General features: G+C 42.1%; 1 protein-coding gene across 7 annotated transcripts in view; it reads right to left on the bottom strand.

Annotated features, from left to right (window-relative positions):
- Positions 1 to 20,023, bottom strand: part of TMEM245 (transmembrane protein 245) — a 167,117-nt gene that overhangs the window by 81,002 nt on the left and 66,092 nt on the right. For all 7 annotated transcript variants that reach the window (XM_073587763.1, XM_073587762.1, XM_073587757.1 and 4 more), the window contains 2 exons: positions 1,684 to 1,788; positions 1,070 to 1,152 (listed from right to left, as the gene is read on the bottom strand). In XM_073587763.1, coding sequence (XP_073443864.1) covers positions 1,070 to 1,152; positions 1,684 to 1,788 — 188 coding nt within the window. The remainder of the gene's footprint in view (positions 1 to 1,069; positions 1,153 to 1,683; positions 1,789 to 20,023) is intronic.

Genomic DNA, 20,023 nt, shown 5'->3' with positions numbered 1-20,023 from the left:
TAGGTAATCACGCGACCCCAGCATAGTGAGAATAGAGGCGATCCCTAAAGGCCAGCATGGTTGACCAAAGCGGCACACGGCCACAGCAGTGAATTGGCTATCCCGCCAAAGTAGTGTAAGCCTTTGCTGCCGGCTGTACTCAGAAGTCGGACACCACAAGCCTGTGCCTCTCCTCCATGCCACCGAGCCCCTGTCGTAGCTGTCCCCACATTCCCAAACGATACTAGGAGACAGATAGCGGGGAAGGAGAAATCAAAGTGAAGAAGGTGGTGGGAGAAAAGGTTATGGGGAAGGTTCTGAAGACTCAAAATCCTATCTTTTGCTCCATGCGTCACGTGTGCTATATGAGATGGGCAGGCAGGAGCTAGCTGGCTTGCTTACAGGCCGGCGCCCTATATTGATCCGACCAACGGCTATGTCTAGGTACTCTGGTCTGGCTATAGTGACGAGAGAGGATACAGACTGTTACCCTGAATAGGATGGAGCTGAAAGACAGAGAGACAGTTAACGCCTAAACTAACAACTAAGACAGGTCTATGACAGACCTTGCCTTCAACTGACACTACACAAAACTGAGGGAGCCTGAGGCTAGCAGGCGAGGTATAGGATGCTGAGGAGGAGCCGTTTACCATTTTAGCATGTAATAAAGTTAGCCTCCAAGTGGAAGCAGACTTTCCCAAGTTTCTCTTAAAAGTGAAAGAAGTAAAAAACTAAAAAAGCTATGCAAGTTTGGTATAGCCATAATCGTGCTGACATGAAGAGTCATGGTTCCAAATCATTTTAACCAAAGTATGAACGCCACAGAAACAAGCAAAAAAAATGACAGAATTGATTTTTTCACTATCTCACTGAGCTATTTAATAGCATCAAATGTTTTGCCATTTTCCAATACGCTGTATAGTAAAGTGAATCGTATCATTCAAAACTAAAGTTGCCCTGCTAAAAACAAGCATGCTATGTCTAATAAAAAGTTATAGGTCTTGGAAGAAGGGGAGGGCAAAAATGCAAACAAAAAATGAAAAAAATTGTCTGGTCCTTAAAGGGTTAATTTATACACATAGTTCCTTACTTTGCCCATTCTGGATGATTGGACACAGTCTCGTTAATTAGATTGCTGGTTACTTCAATGATATGCACACTTTCCTCGTGCACCTGTTGAAAAGTATTAGAAGAAATAATTAAAAAATGAACAAAATACAGGTACAAACTGAATAAACATGTCACACTAATACTGTTATGTTTGCTTTTTATTTCCTAGTGGCAACGTTTTTTCTTTTTACGCTGTGTGCCCACGTAAGCGTTTTTTTTCGCTTTTTTTAAGCGTTTTTTCCATGCAAAAACGCTTAAAAAACGCATACATTAAGCATCCTATTCTTATAATGCATTCCGCAATTTTTGTGCACATGATGCGCTTTTTTCCGCAAAAAAAACGCATCGCGGAAAAAACGCAGCATGTACATTAATTCTGTGGAAAAAACGCATTTCCAACTATATTCAATGAGAATGTGGATGCTCTGGAAAAAAAACGCGCAGAAAAATAAAAATGCGGATTTCCTGGGAAGGAATCAGGTTTTGCGCAGGAAATTTCTGCATACGTGGGCACATAGCCTTATTGCTATTAAAGAAACTGGTTACTAAATTGTACAGAGGTAGCATTATTTTCTGAAAAAAGATGAATGTTACCTTTGCTGTTAAGAGTAAGGCTAAAAGGAGAGTGCCGATGACAAGCAGGAATATAATGAATATGCTTATTATTTTGTCAAGAGTTTTCTCCAACCAAACAATCATCTGCAGAAATAGCAAGAAAAAAACAAAAAGGTTATTCAATGATTTTCCACAATACCTGCTCTGCATTGTTGAAATTAGTAGCACACAAACAAATATAATCCAAAGCAATACCCAAAAGACAGGCTTCACTAAAAATTCCTGCCAAGCAGCAAACACAACTTAGAGGACAGGGGTAGATTTAATAGGCTAAATGCACCCAAATTCTGACTCAATTTGTGCAAAGAAAAAAAATATTGTACTAGATTCATCACGTGTCTTAAATAATTTTCACACCTCAATGCATAGTTCTGAAGTCGGGAAAAGTGTCTAACACTCCTAGAAATATGAGCCAAATCAATTACATGGAGTGTGTCACTGATAAGTTTGGGACTAGTTTTACGCCAAGTTTCAGTTACGGTAATAATATAAATAATATAAATTAGGTAACATCTGAATAAATCTACCCCATTATTTCAGATAAATCTGGCGCAGAGCAAGTAATCAAAACTTTAGTAATAAACATTTTACAGAAGCATATCAAATTTTTTATCCTATTAATATATTGGAATCATCATTATACAGCACTGTATACTTAGAATAGGGCATTTTGCCCTTCTAACCAGCTAATTCTTTTCTTTTCCATTAGGTCTATGATATTACGTGATTAAACTGACTTGTTCTATGGAGCAATAGCACGTCATTTCTCCCTGTATAAATCATAAGTCACTGCAAAAGTCCCTAGCAGGAGGGAGAAACGGAGTAGCTGGGTCAGGAGTTGAAGAGGGAAATGATAAATGCAAGGACAAGAGACTTCCTGTTTCTACATAGAGCAAAGAGAAATGAGCAATTTTAAGTACAAGTTGCTATAAAATATGATGACTGCAATATGTTAACACCTTCACGACATGCGGCGTACATGTAGTGCGCAGGTCGTGTCCCTCCCTTAGATGTGGGCTCCGTCACTGAGCCTACATATTTCCTGGATTATGTCGGCTGTTTTGAACATGTGCCCCTAACAGCAGCAGGTGGAATCGCGATCCACACGTGGCTATTAACCCCTTAAATGCCGCTGTCAATCTCTGACAGCAGCATTTGTGATCGCGCCAGAAGCGCTGCACTAATCCCGCACATTCGTGACTGCGTCACATGATTGCGGGTCACTGTTGGGTCAGCATGACATCCAGAGGTCTCCAGCAGACCTCTATGGTTGTCATAGTCGGAATGCTATGAGCGCTGCCCGATGGTCGGCGCTCATTGCAAGTGAGCATTTCTGCTACACACAGGCAATCTGATAATCGCCTGTATCTGAGCCGATCGAGTTATCGCAACTTCTAGTCTCCCATGGAGACTATTGAAGCATGCAAAAAGTAAAAAAAAAAGTTTTAAAAAATATTAACCCCTTCGTGACCGGGCCAATTTTTTTAAATTCTGACCAATGTCACTTTATGTGGTCATAACTCTGGAATGCTTCAACAAATCCCAGTGGTTTTGATACTGTTTTTTCGTGGCACATTATAATTTATGATAATAGTAAATTTAGATTGATATGTTTTGTGTTTATTTATAAAAATATCAGACTTTGAATGATTATCCCTTTAATCCAGATAGTGATACCACAGAAAAACATGAATAAATAACATTTCCCACATGTCGGCTTTACATCAGCACCATTTTTAAAACTGTAATTTATTTTGAAAGCCTTTTAGGAGGTTTAAAAATGTAGCAGAAATTTTTCATTTTTTCAAGGAAATTTACAAAATTTATTTTTTTGACGGACCTATCCAGGTTTGAAGTGACTTTAGGGGTGCTATATATTGTAAAACCCCAAACGTGATATCATTTTAAAAACAGCACCCCCTGACATATTGAAAACTGCTGTAAGGGTCTGTGCACACGCTGCGGAATCCGCTTCGTTTCCGCAGCGGTTTTGGCCGCTGCGGACCCGCAGCAGTTTTAGCTGCGGTGTACAGTACCATTCAAATGAATGGGAATAAAAAAACGCTGTGCCGACGCTGCGGAAAAATCCGCGCGGATCTGCTGCGGTTTTGAATCCGCAGAAAGAATTGCATGTCAATTCTTTCTGCGGAAACCGCTGCGGGTTCTTATCTCCACCATTGTGGAGATGGTGAATCCGCAGGACCAAACCGCAGGCAAAACCGCAGATAATCCGCAGGTCTTTGGACCTGCGGATTATCTGCGGTTTTTGCAAAATCCGTGCGGATTAATCCGCAGCGGAATCCGCAGCGTGTGCACGCAGCCTTAGGTAGTTTATTAACCCTTCAGGTGATTTTTAGGAATTAATGCAAAGTGGTATAGCCGGAATGAAAAAGTGTTTGTTTACCACCTAAATGTCGCTAACTTCTGAACTGACCGCCATATCCAGGAGACTCTAAGGCCGCTATTTGGCCATGAACAGCTATGGCAAACATCAGGACCACACAATCATGATCTCGGTGTGTCAATTAGAATAAAGTGCAAGCCCCCACAATCTTTTAACCATTTATTTAATGTAGTCACTTTTGACAGCAGCAACTAAGGGGTTAAACAGTTATGGACGGTGCCAACACCAATCATTTGTGATGCAGCAAGTTGTCAGATATAGTGGACAGCCGAAAGCTGCTGGATTGTCACCTTTATGGGGATGATATTCTCCTATATCTCAGGTCAGTATATATACGTATAGGCGGTCTTGAAGGGGTTAAATAAAAAAAAGTTAAAATCACCCCTCTTTCACCCCAGTCAAAATAAAACAAAAAAAAAATTAAAAAATACACATATTTCGTATCGCCACGTTCAGAATCGCCCAATATATTTCTAAAAAAAAATAATCCCATCGATAAACGGCGTAGTGAATAAACAGTCAAACCACCAGAATTAAATTTTTTTGGTTGCCGTAACATTGCATTAAAATGCAATAACAGGCGATCAAAATATCGTATCTACACCAAGATGATATCATTAAAACCGTCAGCTCGGCACGCAAAAAATAAGCCCTCACCCAACATCAGATCACGAAAAATGGAAACACTACAGGTCTCGGAAAATTAAGCTTTTTTTTTTTTTTTTTTTTTTAAACAAACTTTGTTTTTTATTTCACCATTTAAATAAAAAAGAACCTATAGATGTTTGGTATCTACGTACTCGTAATGACCTGGAGAATCATAATGGTAGGTCAGTTTTAGCAATTGATGAACATTTCAAAAAAAAAATCCAAAAAGCCATTGTAGAATTGCACTTTTTTTTTTGCAATTTCACTGCACTTGGAATTATTTTCCCCATTTTCGAGTATACGACAAGGTAAAAACATTGGTGTTGTTCAAAAGTACAATGCTTCGCACAAAAAAACAAGCCCTCACATGGCCATATTGTTGGAAAAATTCAAAAGTTATGGTTCTGGGAAGAAGGGGAGCAAAAAACAGAAACACAAAAACGAAAAAGGGCTGCGGCGTGAAAGGGTTAAAGGGAACCTATCACCATAAAAATAACGTTATTAATTTGCCAGATGCCCGCAATTAGTTGAACTGCTGGAGGAATAAAATTAATTTTATCCCCCCTTTCTCGCAGTGTTCTGGTTTCAGTTACGGGGGCGGTTGGTACTGCTGAGAATACAAATTTCAATCTTTTCATTTTTATGCTCCTAAACCAGAGAGTTATGTCACACAAAATAGTCAATACATAACATTTCACAAATGTCTACTTTACATCAGAACACTTTTTGAAATATAATTTTTTTTTTTTTTTAAGAATTTAGAAGGGTTACAAGTTGAGTAGCGATTTCTAATTTTTACAACTAAATTTACAAAACCATATATACAGTATATATATTTTTCTTTAATTGGGACCACATCACATTTAACCCCTTCTCGACATTTGCAGTATATATACACACATCATGATTGAGAACGATTTCCCAATCAATGCAGTATATATACGTCATGGCGAATGTCCAGCCAGGTGTCAGCTGATTCTGCCCGCTGATACCTGGCTCTCACTGCTTCTGGCACCTTAACTCCTTCATGACCCTGCCTATTTTGACCTTAATGACCTGGCCATTTTTTGCAATTCTGACCAGTGTCCCTTTATGAGGTAATAACTCAGGAACGCTTCAACGTATCCTAGCGATTCCGAGATTGTTTTTCGTGACATATTGGGCTTCATGTTAGTGGTAAATTTAGGTCGATAATTGTTGCGTTTATTTGTGAAAAAAATGGAAATTTGGCAAAAATTTTGAAAATTTCGCAATTTTCAAATTTTGAATTTTTATTCTGTCAAACCAGAGAGTTACAGTTGTGGCCAAAAGTATTGACACCCCTGCAATTCTGTCAGATAATACTCAGTTTCTTCCTGAAAATGATTGCAAACACAAGTTCTTTGATATTATTATCTTCATTTAATTTGTCTTAAATTAAAAAACACAAAAAGAATTGTCCTAAACCAAATTGGATATAATTCCACACCAAACATAAAAAAGAGGGTGGACAAAAGTATTGGCACTGTTCGAAAAATCATGTGATGCTTCTCTAATTTGTGTAATTAACAGCACCTGTAACTTACCTGTGGCACCTAACAGGTGTTGGCAATAACTAAATCACACTTGCAGCCAGTTAACATGGATTAAAGTTGACTCAACCTCTGTCCTGTGTCCTTGTGTGTACCACATTGAGCATGGAGAAACGAAAGAAGACCAAAGAACTGTCTGAGGACTTGAGAAACCAAATTGTGAGAAAGCATGAGCAATCTCAAGGCTACAAGTCCATCTCCAAAGACCTGAATTTTCCTGTGTCTACCGTGCACAGTGTCATCAAGAAGTTTAAAGCCCATGGCACTGTGGCTAACCTCCCTAGATGTGGACGGAAAAGAAAAATTGACAAGAGATTTCAACGCAAGATTGTACGGATGTTGGATAAAGAACCTCGACTAACATCCAAACAAGTTCAAGCTGCCTTGCAGTCCGAGGGTACAACAGTGTCAACCCGTACTATCCGTCAGCATCTGAATGAAAAGGGACTGTATGGTAGGAGACCCAGGAAGACCCCACTTCTTACCCCGAGACATAAAAAAGCCAGGCTGGAGTTTGCCAAAACTTACCTGAAAAAGCCTAAAACGTTTTGGAAGAATGTTCTCTGGTCAGTTGAGACAAAAGTAGAGCTTTTTGGGCAAAGGCATCAACATACAGTTTACAGGAGAAAAAAAGAGGCATTCAAAGAAAAGAACACGGTCCATACAGTCAAACATGGCGGAGGTTCCCTGATGTTTTGGGGTTGCTTTGCTGCCTCTGGCACTGGACTGCTTGACCGTGTGCATGGCATTATGAAGTCTGAAGACTACCAACATATTTTGCAGCATAATGTAGGGCCCAGTGTGAGAAAGCTGGGTCTCCCTCAGAGGTCATGGGTCTTCCAGCAGGACAATGACCCAAAACACACTTCAAAAAGCACTAGAAAATGGTTTGAGAGAAAGCACTGGAGACTTCTAAGGTGGCCAGCAATGAGTCCAGACCTGAATCCCATAGAACACCTGTGGAGAGATCTAAAAATGGCAGTTTGGAGAAGGCACCCTTCAAATATCAGGGACCTGGAGCAGTTTGCCAAAGAAGAATGGTCTAAAATTCCAGCAGAGCATTGTAAGAAACTCATTGATGGTTACTGGAAGCGGTTGGTCGCAGTTATTTTGGCCAAAGGTTGTGCAACCAAGTATTAGGCTGAGGGTGCCAAAACTTTTGTCTGGCCCATTTTTGGAGTTTTGTGTGAAATGATCAATGTTTTGCTTTTTGTTTCATTCTCTTTTGTGTTTTTTTCATTTAAGACAAATTAAATGAAGATAATACCAAAGAATTTGTGCTTGCAATCATTTTCAGGAAGAATATTATCTGACAGAATTGCAGGGGTGTCAATACTTTTGGCCACAACTGTATCTGACACAAAATAGTTAATAAATAACATTTCCCACATGTCTATTTTACATCAGCACAATTTTGGAAACATTTTTTTTTTGTTAGGAAGTTGTAAGGGTTAAAAGTTGACCAGCGATTTCTCATTTTTACAACAAAATTTACAAAACCATTTTTTTAGGGACCACCTCACATTTGAAGTCACTTTGAGGGGTCTATATGACAGAAAATACCCAAAAGTGACACCATTCTAAAAACTGCACCCCTCAAGCTACTCAAAACTACATTCAAGAAGATTATTAACCCTTCAGGTGATTCACAGGAACTAAAGCAACGTGGAGGGAAAAAATGGACATTTTAATTTTTCCAACATAAATTTTCTTTTAGCATCAATTTTTTCATTTTCAGGATAAAATGGATCCTAAATTTTGTTGGGCAATTTCTCCTGAGTACACAGATACCTCACAAGTGGTCATAAACCACTGTTTGGGTGCACGGTAGGGCTCAGAAGGGAAGGCGCGCCATTTGACTTTTTGAATGGAAAATATGCTTGAATATTTAGCGGTTGCCATGTCTCGTTTGGAGAGTCCCTGTGCGCCTGAACATTGGAGCTCCCCTACACATTGGAGCTCCCACACAAGTGACCCCATTTTGGAAACTAGACCCTCCAAGGAACTTATCTAGATGCATAGTGAGCACTTTGAACACCCAGGTGCTTCACAAATTGATCCGTAAAAAAAAAAGGTACTTTTTTTTCACATAAATTTTATTTAGCCTCAGTTTTTTCATTTTCACATGGGCAACAGGATAAAATGGATAATAAAATTTGTTGGGTAACTTCTGCTGAGCACACCAATACCTCATATGTGGTCATAAACCACTGTTTGGGCGCACGGCAGGGCCCGGAAGGGAAGGAGCGCCATTTGACTTTTTGATTGGAAAATTAGCTCCAATCGTTAGCGGACACCATGTCGCGTTTGAAGAGCCCCTGTGTGCCTCAACATAGGAACTCTCTCACAAGTGACCCCATTTTGGAAACTAGACCCCCGAAGGAACTTATCTAGATGTGTGGTGAGCACTTTGAACCCCCAAGTGCTTCACAGAAGTTTATTAACGCAGAGCAGTGAAAATAAAAAATCTTTTTTTTTGTTCAAAAATGATTTTTAGCCCACTATTTTTTATTTTCACAAGGGTAACAGGATAAATTGGACCCCAAAAGTTGTTGTCCAGTTTGTCCTGAGTATGCTGGTACCCCATATGTGGGGGGGAACCACTGTTTGGGAGCACGGCAGGGCTCAGAAGGGAAGGATCATCATTTGACTTTTTGAATGGAAAATTAGCTCCAATCGTTAGCGGACACCATGTCGTGTTTGGAGAGCCCGTGTGCCTAAACTTTGGAGCTCCCCCACAAATGACCGCATTTTGGAAACTAGACCCCCTAAGGAACTTATCTAGATGCATAGTGAGCACTTTGAACCCCCAGGTGCTTCACAGAAGTTTATAACGCAGAGCTGTGGAAATAAAAATATTTTTTTTCCTCAAAAAATGATTTTAGCCCACTATTTTTTATTTTCACAAGGGTAACAGGATAAATTTGGACCCCAAAAGTTGTTGTCCAGTTTGTCCTGAGTATGCTGATACCCCATATGTGGGGGGGGGACCACAGTTTGGGCACACGTTGGGGCTCAGAAGGGAAGTAGTGACGTTTTGAAATGCCGACTTGATGGAATGGTCTGCGGGTGTCATGTTACGTTTGCAGAGCCCCTGATGTACCTAAACAGTGGAATACACCCTCAAGTGACCCCATTTTGGAAACTAGACCACCCAAGGAACTAATCTAGATGTGTGGTGAGCACTTTGAACCCCCAAGTGCTTCACAGAAGTTTATAACGCAGTGCCGTGAAAATAAAAAAATATTTTTTTTTCCACAAAAATAATTATTTAGCCCCCATTTTTTTTATTTTCCCAAGGGTACCAGAAAAAATTAGACCCCCAAATTTGTTGTGCAATTTTTCCTGAGTGCGATGATACCCCATATGTGGGGGTAAACCACTGTTTGGGCGCACGTCGGGGCTTGAATTGGAGGAAGCACTGTTTAACTTTTTGAATGCAAAATTGGCTGGAAAAAATGGTGGCGCCATGTCGCGTTTGGAGACCGCGTGATGTGCCTAAACAGTGGAAACCCCTCAATTCTATCTCCAACCCTAACCCCAACACACCCCTAACCCTAATCCCAACCATAATCATAACCCTAACCACAACCCTAACCCCAACACACCCCTAACCCTAATCCCAACTCTAACCCTAACCGCAATCCCAACCCCAACCCACCCCTAACCCTAATCCCAACCCTAATTCCAACCCTAACCGTTATTCCAACCCTAACCCTAATTCTAACCCTAATCCTATTTCTAACCCTAACCCTAATTCCAACCCTAACCCTAATTCTAACCCTAGCCCTAATTCCAACCCTAACCCTAATTCTAACCCTAACCATAACCCTAACGGAAAAATAAAAATATTTTCTTTATTTTATTTTATGTCCCTACCTATGGGGGTGATAAGGGGGGCGGTGATTTACTTTTTTTTTATTATTTTGATCACTGCGAAAGTGATCAAAATAAATGAATGAATCTGCAGGTCGCAGATTCCCGACAGGCGCGCTGCGCATGCGCCCGCCATTTTCCAAGATGGCGGCGCCAATCATCCGGAACGGCGGCAAACCGGGATGGCCAGAGGGACTTCGGAGCCACCGTGCAGGATAAGAGGGGGAAATCGGAGGGCGGGGGGGACCGGAGGGAAGGCGGGGGAGCAGATTTTGACAGCGGCTGCCGATCGGCGCCGTCAGATGGTGGCGGCGGCCGATCGGCGCTGTCAGTCAGTTGGGGGGGGTCAGTTCAGTGTCTCCAGCCATGCCCGATGCTATTTCAGCATCGGCCATGGTTGGATTTGTAATATTTCCTCAAATTTCATTGATGAAATATTACAATCGCTCTGATTGGCAGTTTCACTTTTAACAGCCAATCAGAGTAATTCTAGGCACGTGGGGGCTAAGCCACACCCCCTGTGGTTAACTCTAATGTGTCCTCTGTGTGCGGGTCAGGTGACCTTTCAGTGACCCCGGTCACCCGACCTGCAGGGGGGCAATCAATTCATGACGCCACATGGGCGTCATGGGTCATTTTGGCACGACTTTTCATGACGCCTATGTGGCGTCAAAGGTCGGGAAGAGGTTAACTCCCTAAATGCTGCGATCGAAGAATTTAGTGAGCAGGTAGAGGGAATAGGGACACCTCTCTGGCCTTGGATCTGAGATCCCGTAACCTCATTGCCATGTCCAGTTCGTTGTTATGGTAACTCGATGTCATCATGACGACATCCAGGTCACTAGGCACTAGTAAGGCTGGTTTCACATTAGCGTATTTGGGCGCAGCGCATCGTGCGCTATCGGGTGCATGCGCCATGCTCCCCTATGTTTAACATGGCGGGCGCATGGTCTAGCGCTTGCACGCGCTCATCAGCGTTTTCGTGAGCATGCGCTTTTTCCAGGTGTACGTCCAAACGCGCTAGACGCTACATGTTGCATTTTTTGTTCCACCCAACCTCGTCAAAAAAACGCATGCGATCGCGTGCGCATGGAATGCGCTAAAAAACACATTACAGTCTATGGGGTCACAGGCGTGCGCTTGGACATGTACACTCCAGCGCTTTTGAGTGCATACGATTTTTGAGTAAACAATGTCTAGACACTGGTTTTAACCACCTCCTAAACAAAGCAACATTGTTTGGGAGGTTGTGTACATAAGGTGTTTGCACTGGCAGAACAATACTCTACAGACAGCCTGTAACAGATCAGACAGCCTGCAATAGACCAGAGCCATTATTTGGATCAAAGCTGCAGCATAAAGAATGTGAGTATTCTAAAATCTAATGTCTGCTTGTCCTTTCAAATGTATTATGTATTAATGCCTTTTATTTTTTTTTTATTGCAGCATGTCTTCTGGGGATGAATATCGGCCGTCCCGTGGTGAACTGGCCCAAGCAGAGTGTGATGTATCTTCCTGCCCTACACTTTGGGTAAGTATACTTTAGCTGCTGCATCTACACATGTGTAAAATTAATTTTTGTTCTTTTTCAGACATCATCGGACACGGTTTCAGAGGCTGAATTGCAGGAGCAGCCGAGACATGTGCCGGCGGGGAGACGGCATGTAAGTATAGACTGACTTTGAATCTATTTTTTTTTCCCCTGCCTTTTTTTCTGTCCTGTTTTTCATCTTCAATCTTTCTTCTTTTCTGTATCTTTCTCTATCTTTTTCATTTACAAATATTTCCAAGACTACAATGGGTTTTTTTTTTCTAGGTACCACAATGGGATGAAGAAATCGTTCTGGACGAGGCCCTGATCAACCTGGTCTAGGAGCGTGTCCCATTGTGGGACAGCCATGACCAGCAGTACGCGAACACCATGGTGACCCGGCAGCTTTGGAATGAGGTGGCCGCAGAGCTGATGGATGGCTGGGACACTGCGTGTCAAAGGGTCCGCAAGGATTTTCATAAGTATTTCAATGCTCTGTGATGCCGCATTGACTCTTTGGCGTGATGACACAGGTGTGTGTCATGCTAGATATTTTCTAGCATGGTACACAATTGTGTTAGCATAGCCAACAGTGAGTGCATTGACCTATTGTATTGATGTGTGATGCCACATTGACTCTTGGGCGTGATGACACAGGTGTGAGTCATGCTAGATATTTTCTAGCATGGTACACAATTGTGTTATCATGGCCAACAGTGAGTGCATTGACTATTGTATTGCTGTGTGGTGCCGCATTGACTCTTGGGCGTGATGACACAGGTGTGTGTCATGCTACATATATTCTAGCATGGTACACAATTGTGTTATCATGGCCAACAGTGAGTGCATTGACTATTGTATTGCTGTGTGATGCCGCATTGACTATTGGAGTGATGACACAGGTGTGTGTCATGCTAGATATTTTCTAGTATGGTACACAATTGTGTTATCATGGCCAACAGTGTGTGCATTGCTGTGTGGTGCCGCATTGACTCTTGGGCGTGATGACACAGGTGTGTGTCTTGCTAGATATTTTCTAGCAAGGTACACAATTGTGTCATCATGGCCAACAGTGAGTGCATTGACTATTGTATTGCTGTGTGATGCCGCATTGACTCTTGGGCGTGATGACACAGGTGTGTGTCATGCTAGATATTTTCTAGCATAGTACACAATTGTGTTATCATGGCCAACAGTGAGTGCATTGCTATGTGGTGCCGCTCTGACTCTTGGGCGTGATGACAGGTGTGTGTGATGATCGAGATTTTGCCATCAATGCATTGTCTAATTTTTTTTCTTTGTTTTTCCCACAGTGAACAAAGTCAGAACCCATTGGCGCTCGATGAAGGACCACTTCAACAGGGATATTCGTGATGAGGGCCAGGTTCCCAGTGGTTCAGCGGAAAGGACCAGAAGAAAATACCACTATTATCAGGAGATGGCGTTCCTAAGACCTGTCCTTGCCACCAGAGCGTAAGTATTTTTTTTGTATTGTATTGCTTTTACGCTGTGCTTTTCTATTCCACAGCAGTTGGCGCATGTAAATGCATGATGCTAATGTTTTCCTTTTCTTTTCACAGCCTCTGGAGCAGCACCCTGCAACCTGTCCCTGGAGCAATCCTTCATCGAACGACCTCGGACCCGTCCCAGCCATCCGACAGCAAGGAAGCAGCTTGCAGGTCGGCAACACAAACAACTGGAGACCAGGAAGCTGGTATGTCAGGTCTTCCCCTGTTCCAGGTCTCTGCCACTGGTTTTGCGGGCACTTCCCGCCAGCGGCAGAGGGCCTTGGACAGGAATGTCATGCCTGAGTTCATGCACTTGAGCACGGCCTTTCAGAACAGCCTCAAGGCGCTGTCCGACAGAGTGGAAAGCGGTTTTGACCTCATGGAATGCGGTTTTAACCACATGGACCACCGCTTCCACTCTGTCAACAGTCGACTTGACCGTCTGGAGGCCGCTCTCAATAGACCAGCGCACCATTTTTTCAGCAAAATTGAACGGGCCATTGCGGAACACCTTAGTCCTGATCAACAGCTGAATGTGATGCAGGACTGCAACACTGCTTACTTGTAGGCTATGCAGCAGAGTCAATACGTGCAGCAGTCAGTGGTGTCATTTCCAACTGTGCCACCACTGACTCGCTTCACCACACTACCGACTTCTGCTGGATACCACTGCATGGCTACCTGCATTCCAAGCCAAGCCGGACACCACTACAGCACCCCAAGTCCAAGTGCAGCTGGACACTCCCCGGCAACCACCATGGTAAGTGCTGCTCCTGTCTGGAGCACCGCCACCGCTCTACCTGCTTGGAGCACTGCCACCGCTCCACCTGCTTGGACCACCACCAACAATCCTCCTGCTAGGAGCACCACCACCACTCCTCATAGGAGCACGACCACCGTCACCGCTCCACCTGCTTGGAGCACTACCACCGCCACCAATCCACCTGCTTGGACCACCGCCAACACTCCTGCTAGGAGCACCGTCACCACTCCTCCTAGGAGCACCACAACCGCCACCGCTCCACCTGCTTGGAGCACTGCCACTGCCACCGCTCCACCTGCTTGGACCACCGCCACCGCTCCACCTGCTTGGACCACCGCCAACTCTCCTTCTAGTAGCACTGCCTGCGCTCCTCCTCCTAGGAGCACCACCACCACTCCTCATTCTAGGAGCACCACCACCACTCTTCCTTCTAGGAGCACCGCCAGCGCTCCTCCTGGTAGGAGCACCACCCCGCCACCACCAAGCATCATCAGCAGAGGGGTGATACCCATTCCCTTTTTGTGCAAAGCCACGCAAGTTCAACCTGGTCCAACCGGTCACCAAGTGCCAAAAGGTCCAGGCAGGAGACAGAAAGAAAAAAAATAAATAAATAAAAATTTGTCCCTCCCCCCCTCCTCCTACTGTATCTCAACCTGCCTCCAGTTCCATCCCTGAGCTCCCTTCCCCCACTACTTTTGTCACCCCTTCCCCTAGAACCCCTTCCTCACCTTCTAGTTGTCTCTCCACACCCCCAAAGTGCCACCATCCTCCCCCAAACGTCGTTATTGTGTCTTTCGCCATCTACACAAACTGCGCCGTACACTTTGCGTTTTTGCCACCACATAGCTCAATTACTGACACATGTTTCTTGTGTCATTCCTGGATATATGTGTAGTCAAAAACACAAATATATGACTTGTATTTTCCACCACCATTAGTGTCTTCAGTCTGCTAATATTGCACAGACTGAATAGAGGGTAGTGTTGATTGCAAGGCATATCTATTGTTACCTTCCCAGGTATCATAAAAAGTTAATTGAGGATGGTGTGTTTTTACCATCATCATTTAACTATTTGTGACACAAGACCAGGGGATTGTAGCTATACCTTGTAATTAACCACATCCTCTATTCAGTATGCGGTGTATAAACTGAGATGATGGGGAAAATACACGTCATATGTACAATACCCTGGCCTTGTACCCTAACTATTTATCACAACTGGGCAGGTGAATACACATATGAGTTAACCTGCAGCGTCGCTTCAGTCTGCATTATCTATTTCACGCAGACTGGAGCGATGCTGCAGTTTATCTCATAACTGCCAAGGTGTGATAACATTCTGAAATCAGGATACGTTATTTTGGGCGTCCTCACTTCAGCATGACACCAGGCCTGGGGATTGTAGAAGTTGTATAAACTTTATTATCTCTCCAGTCTGCTTTCATACTCAAGCCACAGTTGTCATCCTACAAATAATATTTATAGTCACATGGTCAGGTGTCAAAGAGTGACAGATGTTAGTGCATCCCCAAATCACTATTTGTACCATCAAGCCAGGTGTATTATCTCCACCGTCGCTGTAAATTGAACACAAACTGGAGAGATGATAAAGGTCATACAACTTGTGTGTATGTAGTCACCTAGTCAGGAGTGCTAGTAAATTCATGATGCAAAAAACACAGCATCATGAATTCACTGGTACACCTGGGCAGTTGATTATTGTTTCAAGAATTTTGCAATGATTTTCATCCTGTGAAATGTGACACCTAGACAACGTATGTGCATAAAAAACGCAAACGCATGCAAAAACGCATACAAACGCTGCGTTTTTTGTCGTCATGCGCATGCTGATGCTTAAAAAAATTGCTGCGTTGATATGCGGTTTTTCATTGCGTTTCATGTGCACACAAAACGCTGCGCAAAACTGCGCAACTGTGAAACTAGCCTAAGTTATTTAGATCATGCGCAGCACATGATCTAATTAACTGGTGTCTGTAGCACTGGCAGGTTATCAGATATAGCAATGCTCCTGCATTGCTATACCTTATAACTGCAATAAGACTGCAGAAAGTGAAAGTCCCATAGTGGGACTAACTAAAAAAGTGAAAAAAATTGTAAAAACATATTTATTTAAAAAAAAATAAATCACAAAATAATAATGATTATATACACACGTGGTCAAAATTGTTGGTAACCGTCGTTTAATGACAGAAAAAACCCACAATGGTGACAGAAATAACTTGAATCTGACAAAAGTAATAATAATAAATCAAAAATCTATGAAAATGAACAAATGATAGTCAGACATTGCTTTTCAACCATGCTTCCACAGAATTTTTAACAAACTAAAACTCATGAAATAGGCCTGGACAGAAATGGTGGTATCCTTAATATTTTGCTGCACAACCTTTTGAGGCAATCACTGCAATCAAACGATTCGTGTAACAGTCAATGAGACTACTGCACCTCTCGACAGGTATTTTGGCCCACTCCTCAAGAGCAAACTGCTCCAGTTGTCTCATGTTTGAAGGTTGCCTTTTCCAGACGGCATGTTTCAGCTCTTTCCAAAGATGGTCAACAGGATTTAGGTCAGGACTCATAGAAGGCCACTTCAGAATAGTCCAATGTATTCCTCTTAGCCATTATTGGGTGTTTTTTCCAGTGTGTTTTTGGTCATTATCCTGTTGCAAGACCCATGACCTGTGACTAAGACCAAGTTTTCTGACACTGGGCAGCAAATTTCTCTCTAGAATCCCTTGATAGTCTTGAGATTTCATTGTACCCTGCACAGATTCTAGACACCCTGTGCCAAATGCAGCAAAGCAACCCAAGAACATAACAGAGCCTGCTCCATGTTTCACAGTAGGGACAGTGGTCTTTTCTTGATAAGCTTCATTTTTCAGTCTGTGAACAGAGATCTGATGTGCCTTGCCAAAAAGTTCATAGGACATTCTCCCAGAAGCTTTGTGGCTTGTCAACATGTAGTTTGGCAAATTCCAGTCTGGCTTTTTTTATGTTTTTTTTTTCCAACATTGGTGTTCTCCTTGGTCGTCTCCCATGAAGTCCACTTTGGCTCACATAACGACGGATGGTGCGATCTGATACTGATGTTCCTTGAGCTTGAAGTTCATCTTTAATCTGTTTAGACATTTTTCTAGTCTTTTTTATTACCATTCATACTATTTGTTGCTTTGATTTCTCATCAATTTTCCTATTGGGGCCACGTCCAGGGAGGTTGGCTACAGTCCCATGGATCTTAAATTTCTATGTGCAACCATAGTCACAGGAACATCAAGCTGCTTGGAGATGGTCTTATAACTTTTACCTTTAACATGTTTGTCTATAATTTTCTTTCTAATCTCGTGAGACAACTCTTTCCTTCGCTTCCTCTGGTCCATGTTGAGTGCGATATGTCACCAAACAGCACAGTGAGTATCTGTAGCACTCTATACAGGCCCACTCACTGATTCCAAGATTGTAGACACCTGTGATGCTTGATTTAACATATCCCTTTTGACACATTATTTTCAATGATACCATAATTTCTGTCCAGGTCTATCTTATGAGTTTTATTTATTTTTTTAATCATATGGAAGCATGGTTGGAAAGCATTATCTGACTTTCATTTGTTCATTTTCATAGATGTTTGATTTATTATTACTTTTGTCAGTTTCAAGTTATTTCTGTGACCAATGTGGGTTTTTCTGTCATCACACGAGGGGTACCTACAATTTTGACCAAGTGTGTTGTGAGATCATTTTCTGGTCTACTAGTTGTGAGTTCTCCTTCCAGGTTCCCTCTGGTGGTAACAGGAGGTAGTGAGGTTGATTTAATCTGCCAACTGATAATGAGGATGACGATTGGACCTCAGGAATTTCAGACTGGATTTAAGTCAGCCGACTCCCTATTCTGGTGCTGGTGATTCCTTTTGGTTTTCAGCTCTTGGTGTTCAGCTCTGTTCCAGTCAGCTCAAGCTAAGTTTTTCTGCTAATATTCACACTTGATTTGGTTGGTCTATTCAGTTTTTTGTGTGGTCAGCCAGCCCCGGCTGGGGCTGTGCTGAATTTCCACTCTTATTTATCTGCATTTGCCAATTTGCTTTTTGTCCCCTATTAGATTGGCCTCTTTTTGCTCTATCTCAGAATATTTCAGAATGCTGATATAGTGGGAGAAGTCTAGTGACTTCAGGGTTAATTTTGTTATCAGAAGTGTTGGACATTATTTTTGTAGGGTTTTTGGCAGATTGCAGACAGTGTCTTTCCTTTCCTGTCCTTTCTAGTTAGTTTGGGCCCCATCGTTTGCTCAGCCTATTTTCCTGCCTGTGTTTGTGTTTTCATCTTGTTTCACCGTCAATACATGTGTGGGGGCTGTCTTTCCTTTGGGGTCTGCTCTGGGGCAGTTAGTTTTCCCCTTTCTTGCTTTAGGATTATTTAGTCCTCCGGCGGTGACGAGGCGTCTAGGATCATCATAGGAACGCTCCACGGCTGCTGCTAGTTGTGTGGTTAGGATCAGGGATCTGCAATCTGCATAGTTACCAACCTCTCTGGTTTTTCTGGGACTTAGCTTGTTTGTTTTTTTCCTCCTCGGTGACCCATTCATAACACACGTGTGTTTATATGTGTATATATATATATATATATATATATATATACATATATATATATATATATTCTCAAGAAAAATAGGCAGCACTCCAAATTAAATGTGAAAAAAGTGGATACTTTACTGATCCTCAAGTGGAGACGTTTCAACGGTGACCCGTCTTTATCAAGCCAATATATATATATATATATATATATATATATATATATATATATGTATATATACATACATATATATATATTTTTCCCACCTAATTTACGGGTGCATAGGCTGGATACAACATAGTGGTCACTAAAATGTCAGCTTATAATTTTCAGTCGGCAACACCCACTGCTGCATGTTTCTGGAAAACACCCATGGAGTCAAATCGTCATGACACAAACTGTTATAGATCTGTCCCTCCCGAGTCTTGCAGTATAGGTAAACAGTACTCTACAGCCATATATGGTGTATTTCTACATTCAGCAGAAATTACTGAACTTTTGGTGCCATTTTTAACCATTTCCTAGTGTAGAAATGTAAAATCTGGGGCTAAAACTTAGTTTTGGTGGTAAAAATGTAATTATTTGTTTCTTCATTGCTCAATGGTATAAAATTCTGTGACCCAATTGTGGTGTCAATATGATCACTGCACCCCTAGGTGGATTCATAAAGAGGTGCAGTTTGTAAAATGTGGTCTCTAATGGGGTGGCGGGGGGGTTCTGTTGTTCTGGCATTTCAGGGGCTCTGCCAATGTGGCATAGCACCCTCAAACCAATCCAGCAAAATGTGAACTCCAATATGGTGCTCTTCACTTCTGAGCTTTTCACTGTGCCTCAAAAGTAGCTTTCAACCACATATGCGGTATCTGCATATTCAGGAGAAATTGCACAACCAATTTTAGGGTTCATTTTCTCCTGCTATCCTTGTGAACATAAAAACATTGGGGATAAATTATATTTTTGTGGGAAAAATTTATTTTCACGGCTCAATATTATAAACTTCTGTAAAGCACCTGAGGGTTCAAGGTGCTCACCACACATCTAGATAAGTGCCCTCAGGGGTCCAGTATTCTAAATAGTATGACATGTGGGGGGGTTTCCACTAAAGTTTTTGCAACAGTTAATTGTTCATTTTTTTCCTTCCACATTTCTATAATCCCTGAAGGGTTATTAAACTTTTTGAAAGTGGATTTGAGCATCTTGAGAGGTGCAGTTTTTAGAATAGTGTCACTTTTGGGTATTTTCTGCCATATAGGCCCCTCAACGTCACTTCAAATGTGATGTGGTTCCTAAAAAAATGATTTTGTACATTTTGTTGAAAAGAATTAGAAATCGCTGGTCAATTTTAACCCTTATAACTTCCTAACAAAACAAATTATGTTTCAATGTTTCAAAAATTGTACCGATTTAAAGCAGACATGTGGTTAATGTTAT

The sequence above is a fragment of the Dendrobates tinctorius genome, unplaced genomic scaffold (assembly GCF_039654945.1).
Source record: "Dendrobates tinctorius isolate UK_male_01 unplaced genomic scaffold, ASM3965494v1 ptg000102l, whole genome shotgun sequence".
Taxonomy (NCBI): Eukaryota; Metazoa; Chordata; class Amphibia; order Anura; family Dendrobatidae; genus Dendrobates; species Dendrobates tinctorius.
Note: the sequence above shows the minus strand (reverse complement) of the source record. Positions and strands in the feature narration are given on the sequence as shown.